This window comes from Onychomys torridus, chromosome X, assembly GCF_903995425.1.
Source record: "Onychomys torridus chromosome X, mOncTor1.1, whole genome shotgun sequence".
Taxonomy (NCBI): domain Eukaryota; kingdom Metazoa; phylum Chordata; class Mammalia; order Rodentia; family Cricetidae; genus Onychomys; species Onychomys torridus.
The window spans coordinates 130726854-130748710 of NC_050466.1; the positions used below are offsets into that span (position 1 = coordinate 130726854).

A 21857-nucleotide genomic window follows, 5' to 3' on the forward strand; every position below is an offset into this window, starting at 1 on the left:
TCCCTTCTCTATTTACAGTTCTTTTGTTTCTGTCTCTTGCCTTACTACTTTAAGACTGCAAGTAGTTTGTTGAAGAAAAATGATAATAATAAATACTGCTTCACTCAGTCAGAATGATTATGATTAAAAAAGACCATAATAAATATTTTAAAATATTGAAAAAGTTTAAATTAGATGTTGTTGTTTAAAACAAATCAAACAAACAAAAAAAGCATGGCTTTGCATACAGTAGGATATGCTTTACCAGTGAGGTACATTTCCATCTGGCTTGCCATTTTCTTTTTCCATAAGATTTTTTTTCAAAATTTTGTATTTGTGTGTGTGTGTGTCTGTGTGTGTGTGTGTCTGTGTGTCTGTGTGTGTCTGTGTCTGTGAGTATATGCCCATGTGTGCAGATCCCTGTGGAGGCCAGAAGAGGGCATCATATCCTGGATCTGGAGTTACAGGTGGTTGTGAGCTACCTGAGGTAGGTGCTAGGAACTGAACTTGGGTCCTCTGAAAGAGCCGCAAACATTCTTAACCACCAAGCCATCTCTCCAGCCCCAAATTTATTATTTTCTCAAAAGATTAAATGTGTATATATCAGATGACTCATTCATTTCACTCCTAGCTGTCGCTCCAAGAGCACTGAAAAGATATGCCCACAGAAAGACTTGAATATTAATGGAAGTATTAATCATAATAGCCAAAATGCTCAAAGAACCTAATTATCTATCAACTGGTAAGTGGATAAACGTACTGAGGTATGTCCATCAATGAAAATTATGTAGCAGTTAAGTCAAACTACTGATAACAGGCCACATCATGAATCAACCTTAAAATCATTATGCTGAGGGCTGGTCAGTTGTAGAGTGCATGCATGTGAGGACCTGGGTTCAACCTCCAGCACTTGAAATAATTATTATGCTTAATGTTCCTGGAAAAAGCCAAAAAGACATAAGTAGATGGAAACTTTGTGGACTGTAAATATTAACCATGAAGATGTCATTCTTGCTGAGCGGTGGTGGCACATGCCTTTAATCCCAGCACCTGGGAGGCAGAGGCAGATGGATCTCTGTGAGTTCGAGGTCAGCCTGATCTACATAGTGAGTTCCAGGGCAGCCAGGGCTTTTACACAGAGAAACCCTGGCTTGAAAAGCAAAATAAAAAAGGATGTCATTCTCCCCAAGTGCTCTACCACTCTGTCCCAACCCTTTTACATTTTTCTGAATTAGAATGAACTTGAAAATTTTGAGTCAGCACAGATTCGTTAATGTTAATTAAAATTAAAGGTAGAAGTAGCTTTAATCCCAGCGATTGGTAGGCAGAGGCAGGCAGATCTTCAAGTTCGAGATCAGCCTCATCTACAGTTGAATTCAAGGACAACCAGGGCTACTCACAGATACCCTGGCTCAAATAAATTAGAAGTGTAAAAGGAAGGACTGTCAATTACTTAAGTTAGTATGGTATTGGCTTGGCAAACAAACACAAAATTAATAGGCTAGTAACAAATCTTTGTATATATGTATGAGAATTTAGTATCTAAAAAAGAGGTTTACCAAATAAAAAGAACTGCATACTGTGCTATGTACTAATGCTGAGCGCTTTACATTCATGTTAGCTTCCAAAGTATGTATTCTTTGTCACTATATTCTCTACAACTAAAGGTCCTATCAATGTGTCTACAATATCACAGGAATTTACTATATTTGAATAAATCATAGTTTACTATATAAACTATAGTAATATATGTAATATTTGCATGTATTGTCTATAATTATGTTATAGTAAAGATGCTGTCATGTTACTGAAAATGAAAAAGTTCCTTGGGAAATATAATCATGGTATGGGTTTTATTATTTTTTATAGTCCTGTATTTTTATTCTACTTTCTGTGTCGGGGTGTTTTGCCTGCATGTCTTGTCTGTGCACCACATGCATACAGTGCCCACAAAGGCCAAAAGAGGGCATTGAGTCATTGGGAACTGGAAGTACAGATGGTTGTTAGCTACCATGTGGGTGCTGGGAGCCAAGTCCAAGCCCTCCACAAGAGCAGTAAGTGCTGTTGACCACTGAGCCAACTCAGATGACTCATTCATTTCACTCCTAGCTGAGATGGTTTTGCCAGAGAAAATCTTCAGTGGCATCATATAGTTTGGAAAATAGCACGTGATGAACCCCCCTAAATGTTGGTAGATTTAACAGATGATAATTATTGTTTCCTGCTACCCTATTTCTGGTCCTTGCACACCATTGACTTCTTAGTCCCTGCACTGTATCTCAACATTGAGTCAACACTAGTTGACTAGCAGCACTGATGCAAAAATGGAGATTAGCCTATGCTGGCAGTAACTGATTTGTCCAGCAAATGTTTATTGAGCACCTACTGTGCTGTGTTTTATACTATGGCGAGAGAGAGATTTCAGATTAACACTGGAATATAAATCAAACCAAGCAAAAAGCTCTGGTCCCTAATAAAGTAAGTTAATTCTTCCTCTGTAGAGCGCCCTCTTTGGTTCTCCAAGTACATTTAGTTATCACTCAGAACAATCTGCACTATCATGCCCTTTCTGTGAGCTCACCTCTCTCTCACACTTAACTCCATCGGTTCATTTTTCTTTTATAATGTTCAAGATGTAAATAATTTGAAGAATTCTACTTTGGAAGCTTTGTTTTGGTTAAGGTTTTCATTGTGGATATATTTGCTTTTGCTTTGTCGGTTGTTTTACCAGGACCTGATTGACACATTATTCTTCCAATAAATATTTACGAATACCCACTCTATGCCATATACTTTATAATTATAATAAATGAGGAATTCTAAACAAATATCATCAAAAAATAAAAGGCCCTAGACCTCTGGTAACTCACAGAGACATTTGAATAAATTCTTTGTGGAAAATCAGTAAAGCATTTAAACTTCATTCTGGTAATTATACAGTCTGTAATTTTAAATGTCTTTTCTGTGTACCTTTCATGTCCTAGCTGGCTGGTAACATTTGAAACTCCCAGTATGAATGCATTTGTTGTTCATTATCTTCCCTTTTTTTCTTTACAGTTGTCAACAAACTAGAATAAAAGGCTTAAAAACAAAAGCTTACGTAAAGCGAAACCAAGAAACTATGAAAATAGCCTTCAAGGCAAAATTATTAGTGCAAAGAACACTTTATGGAAGATACAAGCTATGAATTATGTACCAAATCATATAGTATCAGAAAATATAAAATAGGTGATAAAATATGAATAAATTTCCCAAGTGAACAAAGTCTGAGTGGAAAGAGGGTAAAGGGGAGTTTTGCGGGGTGCAGAGTTCCTGCCTCTATACCCTGAGCTGCTACTCCAGAAACATTGTAAAGTCAAAGGAATGAGTCTTTGAGCTTGAATCAAAAATAGTGGTGGTAAGGTTGCCTATACTGTTCGGCTGCTTGGTTTGGTTTTGGTTTTTGCCCATGGTGGGGACAGTAGCTCAGAGAGGTTTCTAGACGCCATGCCAGATTGTGGCTGTAGTAATTGGGCCAGTTGTCCTCAGGAATACATCCCATCTCGCTCCAGGCACCCTTTGCTTTAAATGCCAAGTTTCCAAAGGCTTGCACAACTTTAGAAGTTATGCTTGTTCATTGTTTTGTGGGCCTTCAAGGAGCTAAATGCATATTTTATGCTGATATATTTGCAGGTTTTTTTCTTTCTCTACATTCTCAGTATCTATAAGACACTGTATCTTTAAGACACATTCAGTCCATGGATAATCAATTCAAATACTCATGAATGGGTACCTAACTAGTAGATTCCTATTCCTTTTTAAAGTTTTTTTTTTTTATAGTTTATGTACATTGGTATTTTGCCATGGGTATTGGGTCCTCTGGAACTGGAATTACAGGCAGCTGAGAATTGTCATGTGGTTGCTGGGAATTGAACCCGGGTCCTTTGGAAGGGCAGTCAGTACTCTTAACTGCTGAGCCATCTCTCCAGCCCTTCTTTTCTTTTCTTTCTTTCTTTTTTTTTTTTTTTTTAATCTATCAAGACTAGGTTTCTCTGTGAAGCCCTGGCTGTCCTGGAACTAGCTCTGTAGACCAGGCTGGCCTCGAACTCACTGAGATCTGCCTGCCACTGCCTCCCGAGTGCTGGGACTAAAGACGTGCCACCACTGCCTCGCCTTACATTTCCTAGCTTTAAAAATGGTACCGTGACATCATCTTCACAAGCCAGAGTTCTTAAACCTGTGGCCAAGGGCTGGAAGTGACAAAGCATTCACTTAACATACATGTAGTCCTGCATTTCATCCCTAGCACTGTGGGGAGAATTCCTGTGACCCATCCTTGTGGGGTTATACACTGGTAGCTCTCATCTGTATTCCTAGACAACTCCCTTCCCACTGACAATGCCTTTGTTTCGTCCATCCTTGGCCACAGATGCAGTCAATTCTCAACTGATATGCATGTCATTATCACACTCCTGCTAACAATCCTTTAATGTTTTCCTATAATTTGGGCACAAAGATGCACATTCCATAATCTTATTTGGAGACTATGATGTGACCTACTTTATGATTTCACCTGCTGTCATTCAGCAATATCAAGCCAGGTGTACCTTGCCAAATCATACCTCCATAATACTCCAGACTATCCTAGAGCATCCGCTTCCTATCTTATGTCTCAATAACTATCCGATTCCCTTGAAACTCTGCTCCTGCTGAGTTTTTCAGGGTGACTTCCTTGACCATTTGAACTCTCCTGTGTAGTTTTTTCTCTATTCATAACACACTGCACTGTCAATGTCGTTTGTGCCTGTCTCCTCTACCACTCAGATTTGGAATCACTATAAACTAGCTCAGAGTTTGGTCCCTGATAAGGTTGTGGAGTTTTTGTGTGTGCATGTTTGTGTATTTGTTTTACAGTTTGGGGAATTGATTCCAGTGCCTTGTGCAGACTAAGCAAGCTCTTTACTACCAAGCTACATCTCCAGCCCTTGTTGTTGTTGTTGATAGTGTCTCTTGCTATGAAGCCTGGGCTAGCCTGGAACTCTATCTAGCTTTCTGCCTTTTCTCCTAAGTAGTAGGATTACAGGCGAGTGCTAAAATGCTTGGCACCATTTTAGGTTCTTAGGAAGTGCGTGTGACATGAATGGCAATTGTGATTAAATACTGATGTTTTTGTTTCTAGATACATGGTTCAGTGGCCTGGTGGTCGAATCCTGCATCGCCACGAACTTGACACCTTCCTTGCACAGGCTGTGTCTACCCAGCTTTATGAACCAGATCAGCTTCAAGAACTCAAGGTGATTTAACTTAGTCCACCGTCGTCGTTTAAAATGGTTCTGCCTTTTAGGCTTTTCTTTTCTTTTTCTTGAGACAGGGTCTCAGGCTGGGCTTAAACTCTCTGTGTCAGTACAGATGACCTTAAGACCTTGAACTCCTGATCCTTGTGCTTCTACTTCCCAAGTGCTGAGATCTATAGGTATGTGCCTTTTCTTCATAAACTCATACCTCAACTCTAAGTCTTTTTCTTTTGGAGCGAGGGAAAATAATAATTCTATAGGTAAGTGTTTTATTTACCTTAGCCAAATAGATACTTCTATTAATAAAACCAAGAGATGCTGCTATATTATGCCCCCCCATAATGATGAATGAAAAAACACAGAAAAAGATATTTTGTAGGGCTTGTAAATCATCACTAATAAGGTATGTTGCAGGGACTTGCCTTAGTATCCCGACTTGTCGCTGAATAAATGTCTATCTCCTACTACTTAACTATTTATTTATTTAGTGTGTGAGTATAGGTATGTGTGTACTACAGTATACGTGTAGAGGTCAGATGACAACTCTCAGCAGTCAATTCTCTCGGGCCACCTTGAAAGATCTGGTGATCAAATTCAAGTTCCTCCACCTGCTGAGCCATCTCATTACTGGCTCCTCTCCCAAAAAGCACTTAAGAAAGGTTAGTGAATCGTGAAAGAAACCTAAAAGCATAAAGAAGAAAACAAAGACACCAAGAACTAAAGCAATAGAAGATGGTGGTATAGTAGGTAGACTAAAGATAGGTTGCCTTGTGCTTCTGTCTGGCATTATTACCCCTAGCTGCATGATTCTGTCTAGGTTACTTAACCTTCTCACATTCCCTTGTTTTACTCATGGAACTGTAAAGATAATGCGTAAACTACTGCGTGTAAAACAGAGCAGTCTCTTGTATATTTTAAATATACCATACTCGGGAACTGGAGAGATGGCTCAGAGGTTAGGAGCACTGGCTGCTGTCTTCCAGGGGTCCTGAGTTCAATTCCCCACAACATCTCTAGTGGGATCTGCTGCCCTCTTCTGGCATAAAGGTGTACATGGAGACAGAATATAAAATCTTAAAAAATAAATGGATGAATGTATGAGTAAATAAATAAATATACCATACTCCATAAATACCAGCTGTTAAGGCAAGACACCCCTCCTCTGTTTTTAGTAGCTGTGTTCCTTTGAGGCCTGTGACAAAGTCAACTTAAGGAAGCATTTATTCTGGTTCAGTTTGACAGTGCAGTCCATGGTGGCCATAAAGTCAGGGTAGCAGGAGCCTGAAGAGTTTGTCACATTGTATCCACAATGAGAGCTGATTTGATGTTCATCTTGCTTTCTCCTTTGTAATCACTCCAGTACTCCAGCCCTAGGATAAAGTCGATCAATTGCAACAAGGCTTGTGAAATTAAACCAGATATGGTAGCATGCACTTATTATAGTTCCAGCTTCTTGTGAAGCTGAGTAGGGAGGGTAGTGTCCTAGTTTGCGTTGTGATAAATGATTTTTGCCAACTTAGGGCAGGAAAGGATTTATTTCAGCTTATAACTTATAGAAAATGCCCTAAGACTCCCTCACAGACCAATCTGATGAAGGCAATTTCTTTCCCTTTTTTCGAATTTATAACCTTTTATTCAGATTAATCAATAAATTGACAAAACAAAGCTTATTAATTATAGGAAAGAGTGGCATCACTATGTAGCCTACAGATATTTAAGAGGATCTAATGAGATATTATGAATTTCTAAACAACTGTATGTAACCACCTACAAGAAGGAAGGAATAGAAAATTTGTCAGAAATTGTGGCAGAGAGGAAAGTAACCTCACTTCAACAAACACATGGTTTTAAGGGAATGGGAAATTTTGCAAATTATTTGCACTTAACATCATTGAAGATAAGGATAGTCTGGATAAATGGAGAGTTGGTGGTAAGATGTTAAAATGAGGGGGCTGGAAAGATGGCTCAGTGGTTAAGAACATTGGCTGCTCTTCCAGAGGATGTGGGTTCAATTCCCAGCACCCGCATGGCAATTTACAATTGTCTGTAAATCCATTCTGGCGGATCTCACACCCTCACAGAGGCATATATGCAGGCAAAACACCAATCAATGTTCATAAAAATAAGTTATTATTAAAAAGATGTAAAATGAAAGGCCTGAGACCATTTAAAAACAAAACAAGGAATACACATAGTGGAACATCCTCTAATCCCTGCTGCAGGAGGATGTAGTAAGAGGGCCATTCATTTGAGACCAGCCTAGGCTATGTAGTGACACCGTGGCTCAAAAACAAGCACAAATTACACATTTGAATCAGGAAGGTAAAGAGTTTAAGACCAGCTTGGAGTATGTGGAGAGTTCAAACAAAACAATAAACTAGATTTGAAGTCGGGCTGTAGCTCAGTGGTAGAGTGCCTGGATAATGTGCAAGAGGCTTTGGGTTTGATCACAAATATCAGAAAAAAGAGAAAAAGACTTGCGAAGTCATAATTTAGATTAGGTCAGCTAAGGAAAGATGCAGCAGCCTAAGACAAAGAATGATTCTTTTGATAGCAAATATATGACTGGGTCCTAGAGCAGCTCTTCATGCCAAATCACACCCAGAAGGGGACTTGAAAATGCATCCACTCCTCTATTAAGCCATCTGATGTGCCAGCCTTAAATAGTCACTACAATCAGTTTTAACTTATTTATTTGTATGTGTATTAATGTTTTGCCTGTGTGAATATTTGTGCACTGTGTGCATGTCTAGTGCCCACAGACATCAGAAGAGATCATTGAGTCCCTTTGAACCAGAGTTACAGATGATTGTGAGCCACCCTGTGGGTGCTGGGAATTGAACCTGGGTCCTCTGTAAAACGTCAAGTGCTCTTAACTACGGGGATATCTATCTAGCTCCATACCATGATCAATTTTTGATGTTAATCTTTCTTTGATTCTGGGGAGGAGGAGTGTGCTAATGATCAAATGTTGCAGTGTTTTGTATGCTTGTCCTATGCATTGAGAATATTGTTTATAAATTATGTCAACTGTTTTTCATACAAAAATATTTTTCAAAGTTACACCTGTTGGCTGGGTATAATGGCACAATCCTGAATACCAGTATTCAGGCAACAGAGGCTAGAGGATCACCCATGAGTTCAAGGTCAGCTTGATCTCTATATAATATAGAGTGTGGAAGTGGAGCACTTGGAAGGCAGAGGCGGGAAGAGCTCTGAGTTTGAGGCTTGCCTGGTCTACTGAGCAGGACAGCCAGGACTATTACACAGAGAAACCCTGTCTCAAAAAAGAAAAGAAAAGAAAAAGAAAAAGAAACGATGGGTCTGGAGAGATGGCTCTAAGCACTTATTTCTCTTGCAGAGGATGCAGGATTGGTTCCTAACATCCACAACATACAACCATCTATAACTTCAGTTCTAGAGAATCCAAGGGCCTCTTCTGGACTTCAAGGGCGTTTCAAACAAGTAGTACACTTGTGTACATACAAGCAAAACACTCATACACATAAAATAAAAAAGAAGTCTCTAAAACTCCAAATGATTCCCCTTAACTTTATTTCTTATCATTATTCACTAAACAATAAATATGAAATCTGTTCATAATAATGTAATATAGAGCTAATTTAGCATATAGAAGGATTGTGTAGGTTATATACAAACATACCATCTTCCAAAAGGGACTTGGGCATCAATTTATTTAGTTATCTTCAAGTTGCTATCTCATGAGACTAGGTATTAAATTTTCCAATTTTGGCATCATGTCAGCAGCGCTCAAAAATGCTTTAGACTTTGGAATATTTTGTTTCTGAAATGGAACTTGCTGTGTTACCTAGGCTCAACTCCATCTCCTGGTCTCCTATGATCTTATCGCTCAGCCTTTTGAGTAGCCAGGACTACAACTGAATTCTATCATGCTTGGCAGAAGAGGTTCTTCTTTGGTTGGTTGGTTTGAGAGAAGATATATTGTCTTGGCCCAGACTGGCCTTGAACTTGCAGCAACCCTCCTGCCTCAGTCTCCCAAGTCCATGCACCATCACCTGGCTAGAACTGATTCTTAAAAGTAGACTGAGTTCGCCAATGTGAATATTTTCAGGGTTCTTGATTTATACTACTTAGTTGCAATGTATATTCCTCGGCATTTATATGACTTCCCATTTATTTTACTGTACTACCATCAGTATTGAATATTCTTTTGGTTTTCAATTTTTGAAATTTTCAAATTTGATGGGCAACCTGTGGGTCATGACCTCTTTGTCACATATCAGATGTCCTGCATATCAGATATTTACAGTCAGAATAGTAACAAAATGACTGTTATGAAGTATCAATGGGAGTCATCACCACATGAGGAACTGTATTAAAGGGTCACAGTGTTAGGAAGATTGAGAACCACTGATCTAAATCATTTCAAGGAAAGGTGGACGTAAAAGCTACTTATGGGGGCTAGGGATTTAGCTCAGTGGTAGAGCACTTGCCTAGCAAGCTCAAGGCCCTGGGTTTGATCCTCAGCTCCGGAAGAAACAAAAAGCTACTTACGTACTGAAATAACTACTGAAAGGCAATATATATGGTAGCTCAAGACTGTCATCCAGTACTTAGGAAACTGAGGCAGGAGGATTACTGTGACTGTGAGAGCAGCCTGAGTTTCAGAGTAAGATCATTTTTTAAAAAACTATTTTACAATCCTTACCTGATCACGAAGGTGGTTTTCCCAGGGCGAGGCTTATCCATTGCACTCCGGATGTGCTGACCCCTGCGATTTCCCCAAATGCAGGAAACTCGACTGCATCATTTGTGGTAGTGGGGGACTGCGTTCGCACTCTCCCCTGAAAAGAAAAAGAAAAACAAAACAAATAAAACTATTTTACATTTATTTTTATTTATTTGGGGATATAGTGCAGAGGGATACATGTGTGCCATGAAATGTGTGTGGAGATCAGAGGACAGTTTGAATGAGTTGGTTCTCTCCTTCTACCATGTAGGTCCTGGGGATCAAACTCAGTCTTGTCAGCAAATGCCTTTAACCACTGAACCATCCTGCCAGCCCAACATGGTCTAATTTAGCTGGAAGAGTCAGCATGACATTATAATAAATAAACAACAACAACAATAATGTTACCAATGACAATGTAGGTTAAGTATCCCTTATCTGAAATGCACAGAAATGACTAGACATATTTCAGATGAGAGTTTTTTTCTAGATTTTTTAATATTTGTATACACACAATGAGATATCGTAGGATAGGACCCAATCTTAACTATGATGTTCATTTATGTTTCATATATACCTTATAAGTATAGCCTGAAGATAATTTTATACAATATTTTTAGAGCATTTGCATTTTAACTGCAACCAATCACATGAGGCCACAGATTTTAGATTGGTTTAGACTTCAAGTTTTTCATTTCTTCTTTTTTCTTATTTCTTAATTTTTTTTCTCTGATGGTTTCAGATTGAGAAACTGGATGCTCGAGGGATCCAGCTTGCTGCCCTGTTCATGAGTGGGGTCGACACAGCTCTGTTTGCTAATGATGCATGTGGCCAGCCAGTCCCTTGGGAGCACTGCTGCCCCTGGATTTACTTTGATGGCAAGCTGTTCCAGAGCAAGCTCATTAAAGCAGGCCGAGAGCGAGTGTCCCTGGTTGAACTCTGTGATGGCCAGGTACAGTCCATACCCCTGACCTGTCACAGGGACAAATCAGTAGGCATGCAGGGGGGAAGGAGCTCAAACATTTAGGCAGTAGAGAGCAGAAGTGAGACAATGTGTCCCAGCCAAGCTAAATTGGATCAACATGGTCTCCAAAGCTTATAATCTAATACGTGTCTATTACAAAAGCGTGTGTTGGAAAGTTGTTTTTACCCCCAAGCTTAAAGTTTGTATGACTTATTTCTTACTGGGAGTATTTCTTCTCCACAGAATTTCCACATATACTATATGCCCTTCCTGGAACTATTGGAATTTCATTTTCCCTTATTTACAAACACTGCAAGTCCCTTTTCTAAGTGAATTTTGGAGGGAAAGGAGGTTAGGAATAGAAGAGAGCAGAAAGTAGATAATAGATTTTCCAATATAACCCAGGGAAAGGGAGAAAAAAGCAAGGGAAAGGAAACCTTACTTGGTATTTTATCTGTTTAGTGGGTGGGGGAGTAAGCTGAGGGGCTAGAGCAGGGTCCGCCAACTGTCCCTATCCTGTCCCCTGTCCTTTAAATAGCATTTTACTGGAACATGGCCACATTCATTCCTTTACATACCTGTGACTTCTTTCACACTAGAATGGCAAAGACGAGTAGCTGTGGCGGACACAGTGTGGCCCATGAAGCCTAAAGTATTTACTTTCCTACCTTTCTGAAGTTTACCAACCTCTGGGACTAGGTATATGCACACACCTGTAGTTGGGGCTTTTTGTTTTCTGTTTTGCTCTTTGGGGGCCTGACACCCAGCTCCCAAATAAATACATGGAAACGTATTCTTACTTATGAATGCCTAGCCTTAGCTTGGCTTGTTTCTGGCCAGCTTTTCTAACTTCAATTATCCCATTTCTCTTTAACTATGTTTTGCCCCTGGGCTTTTTACCTTTCTTTATTCTGTCTATCTTTCTTTCCATCTTACTCATTGGCTGGCTGGGTGGCTGGCATGCTTCTCTCCTTTTCTTGCTTCTCTCTCTCTTTCTCTCTCTCTCTCTCTCTCTCTCTCTCTCTCTCTCTCTCTCTGTGTGTGTGTGTGTCTCTGTCTCTGTCTCTCTCTCTCTCTCTCTCTTTTGTTTTTTTCGAGACAGGGTTTCTCTGTGTAGCTTTGCACCTTTCCTGGATCTCACTTGGTAGCCCAGGCTGGCCTCGAACTCACAGAGATCCACCTGGCTCTGCCTCCCAAGTGCTGGGATTAAAGGCGTGCGCCGCCACCACCCGGCGCTCCTCTTTTTTTCAAGCCAAGATTTCTCCTCCTATTTATTCTCTCTGCCTGGCAGCCCTGTCCATCCCTCTCCTACCTAACTGTTGGCCATTCAGCTCTTTATTAGACCAATCAGGTGTTTTAGACAGGCAAAGTAACACAGCTTTACGGAGTTAAACAAATACAACACATCATTGTAACATTAAACAAATATTCCACAGCATAAATGAATATAACACATCTTAAACTAATATTGCACAACCATACCCTCATCAGAGCTAAGGGTCTCCAGTGCTGAGTATGGGAGAGGTCTGTTTTTTCTTTTCTCTGTTACCCGATTTTGTTACCTCCCCCTTAAAAGAATAACCTAGCCAGTTGTTGGCCCTGCAGACAACCATTTCCTGATTCCTTATTGTTCTATTTGTTGTCCTCCCCATAGATAATGTTCCTCACAAGTTGCTGCTCAGAACTAATCTTCTGGTACTGTAGGTATCTTGTGAAGAGTGAGTGGGTGCTTGGATGCACCACCACCCATTTGACTGGGTTTCCTGGAGCTGGAGTCTAGAAGCATTTCACTCTGGGCTCAATTCCCATAATGGAAGTAGAATTGTGAGAATGTGCCTAGAGTGTTCAATACTATGCGTGAAACATGGGGCAAGGTCAGAACAATACCAATTCTCTTCCTCATTTGAAGGCTGACCTGGCAAGCAAAGTGGAGAAGATGAGGCAGAGTATCCTTGAAGGCGTCAACATGAATCATCCACCACCTTCTGCTCTACTTCCATCACCTACGTTTGTGCCTCCCATGGTGCCCTCTCTCTATCCTGTTTCTCTTTATTCCAGAGCCATGGGCTCATTCCCACCTCCCCCTCAAGCAAGGAGTCGGGGATTTGCAGGTCAGTACTTAAGAATGAGGTGTCATCTAATTTATATCATTATAAACCATCCAGTTCACTGCCAGTTACTGACTCAACAGTCTAATGTCTATTTTGCTTTGTTTGAATTCCATGCTGTGGTATAATAGTTTCAAATGTAACTATCAATGTATCTCGGGGAAGAAAGTCCATTGAAATCCAAGACCATTCTCAATAGAGGTGGTCAGTTCTCAGTGATTAATTCTCATCATCCAAACTCATGTGGTCTAGACTGATGCAAAACCAAGAGTCACTTGTCATTTCATTATTTTGATAGTTATAATTCATATGAACTGGATCTTTGTGGTTGCTGTTAGTTCATCCATTCCTTATGAGCAGTTGCAGGAAGGTGTTTGTGGGAAAGCATTGAAAGTACATCCCAGTACTGGAAGATGATAGTAGCTTGATGTAGCTGTATTCACTCTAGGGGTAGACCTGATACACTGCCTACCTTCAGCTCCAAAAGCATGGAAAGAAATTTTATCATCCACACACCCCAAAGAATTACATCTTAGTAGAGAAAACAAGCACACACATGTATATATAAATTATGGTGACTCCCAAGCTTCTGCCTAATAAGGAATACACAAGCATGATTCAGGCAGCTAAAATCTTGATTTATTAAATAACCTGCTTCTGGTGAAACATGATTTTGTATGTGTGGTAGTTGGGATCAAACCCAGGATTTTAAATATTCTTGGCAGGCATTCTACCTCTGAGCTACATGCATCCCCAGTTCTGAACCAGGGTTTTTCAATAGGGATATTTTAACATGAAATAGCAAATATCTATCATCAGGTGAGTGTATCCTTGCTGTTGAACCTGTGTATTGTGTGTTGTACCTCCATTTAAAAACAATAAAGCTGGAAGTTGAACTTAGTCTTTTAGGGTCACAAAACTCAGCAGTTATATTTAGCTCAAGGGTAGGCTTACATGAGCAGTATGGAAGTCAGGCCCTGCTCCCTGCTATGGAACAATCCTTTTCTACACTATGAATATGTATTACTCTCATTGGTTAATAAAAAGCTGACAGGCGGGTAGCTGGGCAGAAAGTTAGGTGGGAAAGCCAAACTGAGAATGATGGGAAGAGGAAGAACAGAGTCAGGAGTCACCAGCTAGATGCAGAGGGAGCAGAGGATGAATGTGCCATGCTAATAAAGTTACTGCCACATGGCAAAGTGTAAATAAGGAATATGGGTTAACTTAAAATATAAGAGCTAGTTAGTAATAAGCCTGAGCTATTGGCTGAGCATTTACAATTAATATAAGTCTCATGTGGTAATTTGGAAGCAGCTCCCAGGACAGGAAAACTCCACCTACAAGGCCCCTATGTAGTCAAATCTTACAGACTAAGGAACCAACCATTCCATCCCTTTAAGCTGACTTAACTGATCTCTGATTGTGTGTGTGTGTGTGTGTGTGTGTGTGTGTGTGTGTGTGTGCTGTATTGTGTGTTTCTCAGAAGATGCCTCAATTACAGCCAAGCTCTTTGGAAATTCTTACCATTGCCTAAACTATTGATGGCTCACAAAAGCCTTCTGCCTGTGCTTCCTGCCTTTCTGAAAGGACACAATAAAAATCACCAAGTGCACTGGATGTTGGTGACGCACACCTTTAATCAGATCACTTGGGAGGCAGAGTCAGGTGGATCTCTGAGTTCAAGGCCAGCCTAGTCTACAGAGTGAATTCCAGGATAGCTAGAGCTACATAGAGAAAACCTATCTTTACTGCATAAGAGTAAAGTCCCCAAGTGCTAACTAAGCATGCATGCATACATTCCCTGTGCTCTTGACTGTGGATGCGGGGTGACTAGCTGCTTTACGTTCTTGCCACTTGGTTTTCTCTGCTATGATGGAACTGTGAGCCAAAATGTACTCTTTCTCCTACAGTTGTTTTTGTCAGGGTATTTTGTCACAGTGATAGAAAGGACACTAAAACAAGGAGCTACGTGTAGAAACGGTTCTGGAGCCTTTCCGTGTGCTGAAAGACCTTACAGAAATCCCAATTCATTGTTATTTGTATTGATTTTTTTTTTTTTTTGGACACAGAGTGTCATGTAGAGTAGGTGGCCTGTTGTCTTTAACTTCTAAGTGCTGGCTGGGATTACCGGCATGTGTCACCATGCCCAGCTAGAACTTTCTTGCTACCTTATGAAATTCAACTGTGCTCGTGAACTCACACACAATTGCAATCTCCTGTCTTCAGGAGGTAATCATGTCATCTTGTCTTGAATTGTTCCTGGTTTTTATAACTGTTATGGTTCATTTTTGTTGTTATCCTTGTGGTTGTGACCAAAAACCTAACAGGACAGAGAGAATTTAACTCATGTTTTAAAGAAATACTGTATGTCATGGCAAGGTAGGCATATGGGCTGGAGCTTATCAGTGGTTTGTTTTCTTTTTTTGTTTTTGTTTTAAGATTTATTTATTATGTATACAGTGTTCTGCCTGCATGTATGTCTGCACACCAGAAGAGGGCACCAGATCTCATTACAGATGGTTGTGAGCCACCATGTGGGTGCTGGGAATTGAACTCAGGACCTCTGGAAGAACAGCCAGTGCTCTTAACCTCTGAGCCATCTCTCCAGCCCTGTTTTCTTTATGTTTGTTAATCTTTGTGAGTCTGGAAGCAGAGAACTCAGGCCAAAAATGGGGCCAGTTACAACCCTCAAAGCCTACCCGCCCCCAGTAGCACACATCCCGCAGCTAAGGTCACCCTCCTAAAGGCCCCACCACCTCCCATAAAGCACTGCCATTTGGGGACTGACTGTTGAAACATAGGAACCTGTTTTCATATTCAAACTGCCACACTCTTCTAACCAGACCAGCAGTAACTTGTTGCAAATCTTCCTGCTCCTGTCTCTTGAGTGCTGGGATTAGGGCTATGCACCATGATCATCATCAAGTCTTAGCTTTTTTAAATTATATATTTATTTTTTCATATAGTTTACTCATCTGGCTAATCCTTTATTGTATAATGAGGCACATTTGTATGGAAAGTGGGTTTGACCTAGAATTTTCCAATAAGTACATTTTTTTTGAGCTGAGGATCGAATCCAGAGCCTTGCACTTGCTAGGCAAGCGCTCTACCACTGAGCTAAATCCCCAACCCCAATAAGTACATTTTTAGAATTCATTTGAGAGCAGAGGAGAAGAGAAGGTATGGAGAAGGATAACTAACACTAAGGCCTTTGACAAAGCCTTAAGGAAACCTACTACTGTAGAAGTTTCCTAAAAACATGGACATGTATAGAAAAGAGTTTAAGTGGAGTTTCCCTATAATTGGGGAGTAATTCCTCTCTCATACAACTACTATCCAACACAGGCTAGCCAACAAAAAGTGCATTGCCAGATTTGGGTCACTTATTTTTATTTTTTCTTTTTTGAGCTGAGGATCGAACCCAGGGCCTTGTGCTTGCTAGGCAAGCACTCTACCACTGAGCTAAATCCCCAACCTTGGGTCACTTCTTTACATGTTGTTGGTCAGTGGGGTCCCCTGGGGTCCCAAAACAATGCAAAGTATTGCTGTTGATTTTGGTTACCCAGACCCTTTTGCTCAACATAGCACATACTTGACTCATAGCACATGGAGAAATTAAACCAGTACCAACTTGAAAGCTTCATCTCTGCTAACTCCCTTCATAGTGCTGGAAGGTGCTATGCAGACTGCTGGGGGAGGAGGGTAATCAGCAGTCTTAGCCAGCTATGAACTCTGTAAGCTCAACTAGTGACTGGCTTGGCAGGATGTGTCCACTAATACAGTGGTGGCATGAATATTGTAGGAGTAACCAACTACTTTCTGATTGGATTCACTTACTCCTATTATTCTTCCAAATGGACATCTGTTAAGCTGCTCCCTAAGCACTTATCTTTACAGCTATAGGTTAGTGCGTTTGTCAACCCTCATCAGAGAAGCTTCTACTTGCAGTAGATAGAAACTAATACAGAGACCCACAACTAGTCAGTGTGAAAGAAGAAGACAATGCCCAGTTCTCAGCCCTAACTGGGCCATTTATATCGTGCTTTCCTCCCCCAAGTCTTAGGAGTCATTGCAGAAGAGGGAACAGAAAGACTGTGAGAGCCAGAGGTAGAGAGTGACTGCTGTGAAATACTGTTTTCTGGACGTGACAGAGCTATTGCACACATGAACTCACAGTGGCTATGATTGCTTGCACAAGACCTTCACAGAATCAAGCTAGGCAAAAAATGCCAGCATGGACTGGGGAAGGGGCCGTGAGGTCCATCCAGCTCCAATAGCTACTGGAGGAGCAAGAGTCAGTGTTCTTCAGGGGTGTGGCCCCCCCGAGGCTACCATGCTCCAGTAGATGGCCGTACACCCATGCACATGCGCGCAGCACTAAGTGGAGGCAGTGGTTTGTCTTTTAAGAAGGAGAAGTTGAAAAAGAAAGGTGATGAGAAGGATAAGGATGACTTACAGTGGGAAGGAATGGGGTGAAAGGATTGGACAAAACACATATGCATATATGGAAATTCTGGATTTTTTTTAAAAATGGAAAAATATATCTAGGGCCAGCGAAAGCATTTTTCTAAACCAATTCCTATTATGTGGCAGGCTCCCCAGTTGAAAAAAAGGGTGACTTAGACACGAGTTATTAAAGTGGCTACCGAGGCCTTCAGTCCCTCCTCTGTACTTGCTTCCCTTGTTATCAAGTCTTATCCGCGAAGAAGAGGTAGATTGTATGGTACTCTTCTTCCAGCTCCTGCTCTCTCTTGTACTTGCCGTTCACCACTGTTCTTCTTCAATTCCCAGGTCTCCATCCAATCCCACCCCAAGGAGGAAAACTGGAAATTGCTGGCATGGTGGTGGGCCAGTGGGCTGGCAGCAGATCTTCTAGAAGTCGAGGATCCTTTGGCATGCAAGTGGTTTCTGTCGGTGGGCCAGGAAAGGGGTATGTACTTGAATGGGTTGCTGTGAGCTAGGGGCAATCCTGGTACATTTAGGAAAATGCTCAGCTATTGAATCCTTCTGTTAAGGTAAGAGGTATGAATCAACTTTCCGTACTTGAAATAAGCTGTAATGCCAGTTCATCAACTGTGTAACAAATGCCCTGCTTTTGTTAAAAACATAAAAATAAGTTTTGTGCTAGAAGACAAGGGGCACACAGTAATTCAGCGCAGCATAGACGTGACAGGAGTGGAGGTCTGCGGTACTGAAGAGGGTCATCTCAGTTTCCCAGGCTAGACTTCTTCCTCGACATGAGTAGTTAACCAAGTGAAGATGAGGTTTGGGCTTTACATGTTCTCATGGTCACTTTTCTCCCTCTTGCTAAAGGCATGGAAAAGAACAGGCTGGTAGAGGATCCAAAGGTCACAAAAAAGGAAATAAACAAGTAAGTATCTCTTTTGAGAGTGACAAGCTGGTTTGACACCATTTGCCCCTTCCGGTTAAATGACAAGAATTTGTGAGAGGCATGGAAAACTGAGCCGTCTGTGAGGGGGGCAGGTCTCATGTCTTTTACAGCCATTTGATTTCAGTGCCTACTTCCCAGTAAGCGTTTGTCACCCTAAATTGTTCCCACGGGGCTGCTGAGGCTCTTCCCTTTTTTCTGAATGAAAGGCCACACAATCGAAACCAGGTACAATGTCCCGAAGATCTATGCCTAGTATAGTATGTGCTGCATACAGCCAGAAGAGGCCAGAGTAACACTAACAACTAGTGTGTCTGCAGCCTGTCTGAGCTCTGAGGGCCCAGCAGAAAATTGGACTTTTGCCTTATGGGAGATGGAACCATTACTATTCTACTGTGTGAGTGTGTGTGTCTGTGTGTCTGTTCCTAGAGATTAAACCCAGGGCCTTGCACATGCTAGGCAAATACTCTATCACTGAGATACATCACCAGCTTTTACTTGTGTGTGTATGTGCACATGTGTGCCAGGTATGAATGCATAGTACATATGTGTGTGGAGGCCAGAGATAGATAGATATCAGTTGTCTTTCTTTGCCCCTTTCCACTTCTCTCCTCTCCTCTCCTGTCTTTCTTTCTTTGAAACAGTCTCGCTATGTAACCCTAGCTGACCTAGAACTCTCTGTGTAGCCCAGGCTGGCCTCACAGAGATCCACCTGCATCTGCCTCCCAACTGCTGGGATTAAAGGCTTGTGCCACCATGCTTAAGATGTCATCAGATATTAATCCAAAATCTGTTCTCCTGTATACCATCATCCTTCACTGTATCAATAATAAATCCAACTATTAGCTAGGCATAATGGCACACGCCTTTAATCCGAGAATTTGGGAGGCAGAGGCAGGTGGATCTCTGTAAGTTCAAGGCCAGCATAGTCTACAGAGTGAGCTCCAGGACAGCCAGAGCTACATAATGAGACCCTGTCTTGCAATAAATACTATAAATAAACAAAGCAACTATTTAATGTTTGGTTTGGTATTCTTTTAAACTAAAAATGGAACTAAAATACTAACCCCTCCCCTACACACAAAGCATTCTATAATGCATTCCAAAACCACAGAACAGTAACTTTGGGAATGTTTTTGAAGTTTCTCAGTTTGTCCAGAAACTGGTCAATAAGATAGAAAATGTTGCATGTAGAAGGAAAAGTAGGGGCTGGAGAGATGGCTCAGCCGTTAAAGGCTAGGCTCACAACCAAAAATATAGGAAGGAGAAGTAGTCACCTCAGAAGACACCCATAAAGTAGTAGCATGCAGTGTGAAAAACCTTCTATTTTTAGTATGTAAAGAATATTCTCTATGTGATTGACTCATACTAACAAGATCACAGGAATAGCCATGTGGATCTATCCAGAGTAAGCGGCAAATGAATGAGAACCAAGTACTGATTTATGATAAGAAGAAATACTTAAGATGACACATTGCACATGTATTCTTTGCCACTCATGTTTCCCACATGAAGTCACTGAAACCACATGAGTATCTTGTATTGGAAGAACGCGAGGCTTAGAGGAATGATAGTATCTCACCCCAATGTATCAGTCAAGTCAGTTTTCAGAATTGGCATTCCATCCTGAGCCAGCTGATTCCAAAGTCCTATACTATATGGATTCCAGTGCAACAGAGCAATTCTGATTGCTAGAGCCAGAATCAGAACCAAGCCAGGGTTTGCTGACTCAAGTACACGTGCTCCGAACCAATGTTATCAGAACATGCTTTCTCTAAGGGCAAGTCATGGTATCAGTAGTGTGCTTGGGGACGTGAAACAGAAGCAGTGAAGTTAGTTATTATTTATTTAGTTCTCCTTTGGTTGGGGGGAGAGGCTGGGGGTTTGAAATGGGCTCTTGCCGTGTAGCCCATATATTGAGTTTTAGAGCATGCCGGACTCTAAGTGCTTTACATGGAGTAGCTCATTGAATTGTCGTAGGAACATATGAAGTCCACACTGTTCTATTTCATGAGAGTGAGAAGACGAGGGTGGTAAGGGCTCTTCTAGCTCAGAGTACTTCGGCCACTCCTGTCTTCTCTAGAGGTAAGATGGCCATAGAGATGCTTACGTTCACTTTATTATTACGTAACTCACCTTCTTTGGACACAGCTGCTGTTGGCTCTCTCGACAGCCTTGCTGATTTTCCTTTGTGTAGCAGGCTTTCTCAGACCACCAGCCCCAAGTCATGACATGGAGGCTTATTAGTTAGGAATGCTCCGCCTCAGCTCATGCTCGTTTCTAGCTAGCTCTTATAATTTCATTGAACCTGTTTCTCTTCGTCTGTGTTTTGCCTTGGGGCTTTTTAACCTTTCTTTCCTTCTATATGTCCTACTTCCCTGCTTCCTGTGTCTGCCTGCCTGGTGGCTGCCTGCCTGGCTGGCCGGCCCCAGGCATTTCCTTGTTCTCTCACCTCCTGAGCCTAAATTTCCCCTTCTGCTCATTCTCTCTGCCCACTCATCCTGCCTGTCCCTCTCCTGCCTACCTATTGCCTGGTTAGCATTTTATTAGACCACTCAGGTACCTTAGGCAGCAGGTAAGGGGAAACAAGGGCAACATGTCCTTACATAGTTAAAGTAATATTGCATGGCTGTTCTGTTCATGATTCTTCCAGTAACTAATTGTTCCAGCTTATATAATGCTCATATATGATAGCTCTATCTTTCTAAGTTAATTCCTAGGGCTTGGTGTTATATGTTTTTAAATCCTTAAGTCACTTATTTATAATATATTATTTCTTGGTTGAATCCATCAGATGACAAGTTCCACCCATTGGGTAGATTTTTACTAATTTCACTGTATTTTCAGATTCTTAGGCAACACTTCCTAGTAGCCCCTGTGTGGTGTAACTTAAAAAGAGAAATGGCAGGTTCATGGAAAGGAGCTGACATGAGGTTACTGTTCAAAGGAGCTTCATTAGACAGTGGGGCCCTGGAAGGGAGAATGGGACTTCAGGTCCAAAAATGAGCTTTATTAGAAGACCTTCCATTCTGGCCAATGGCAGCCATGCTAGGGCCTTGAAAAAGGGACAGAGAGAGACTGGTGAATGGGAGGTGTCCCTTCAAAACGGGAGAGCAAAAGGGGTTTCCGAGTCTTGGAGTGTTTTCAAGCGTCATTCATACCAAGTGCCCTGACCTGGCATGGCCTTACAGATAGGATCATAAACTTAGGTTCCAGGTGCCAGGAGAGGAGCCTCAAGGCCACAGTTCAGCGTGCTTTCTCAACTGTATTCCAAAGGAGAGTCGTGGGGGCTGTGAGCTGATTTTCAGGGGGAAGGAAAAGGTCTATAGGGTCTGTGATCAAACTCTGTGTTGTACAGTCTGTGGAGCAAAGTGATTTAATTTTGTATCTAGTTCTGTCCTTTCAATTCTGTAATCTTGGACAACTTGTTCCA

General features: G+C 41.3%; 1 protein-coding gene and 1 pseudogene across 4 annotated transcripts in view; both read left to right on the top strand.

Annotated features, from left to right (window-relative positions):
- Positions 1-21857, top strand: part of Fam120c (family with sequence similarity 120C) — a 125339-nt gene that overhangs the window by 97938 nt on the left and 5544 nt on the right. Inside the window, exons 11-15 of one of the 4 annotated variants that reach the window (XM_036174006.1) lie at positions 5138-5252; positions 10706-10915; positions 12837-13038; positions 17827-17965; positions 18349-18406. In XM_036174006.1, the coding sequence (XP_036029899.1) occupies positions 5138-5252; positions 10706-10915; positions 12837-13038; positions 17827-17965; positions 18349-18406 (724 nt within the window). Of the gene's footprint in view, positions 1-610; positions 722-5137; positions 5253-10705; positions 10916-12836; positions 13039-17826; positions 17966-18348; positions 18407-21857 lie in introns of those variants that run through there. The other 3 variants (XM_036174009.1, XM_036174007.1, XM_036174008.1) reach the window with 3 other exon arrangements.
- On the top strand, positions 9935-10081 carry LOC118574934 (annotated as a pseudogene).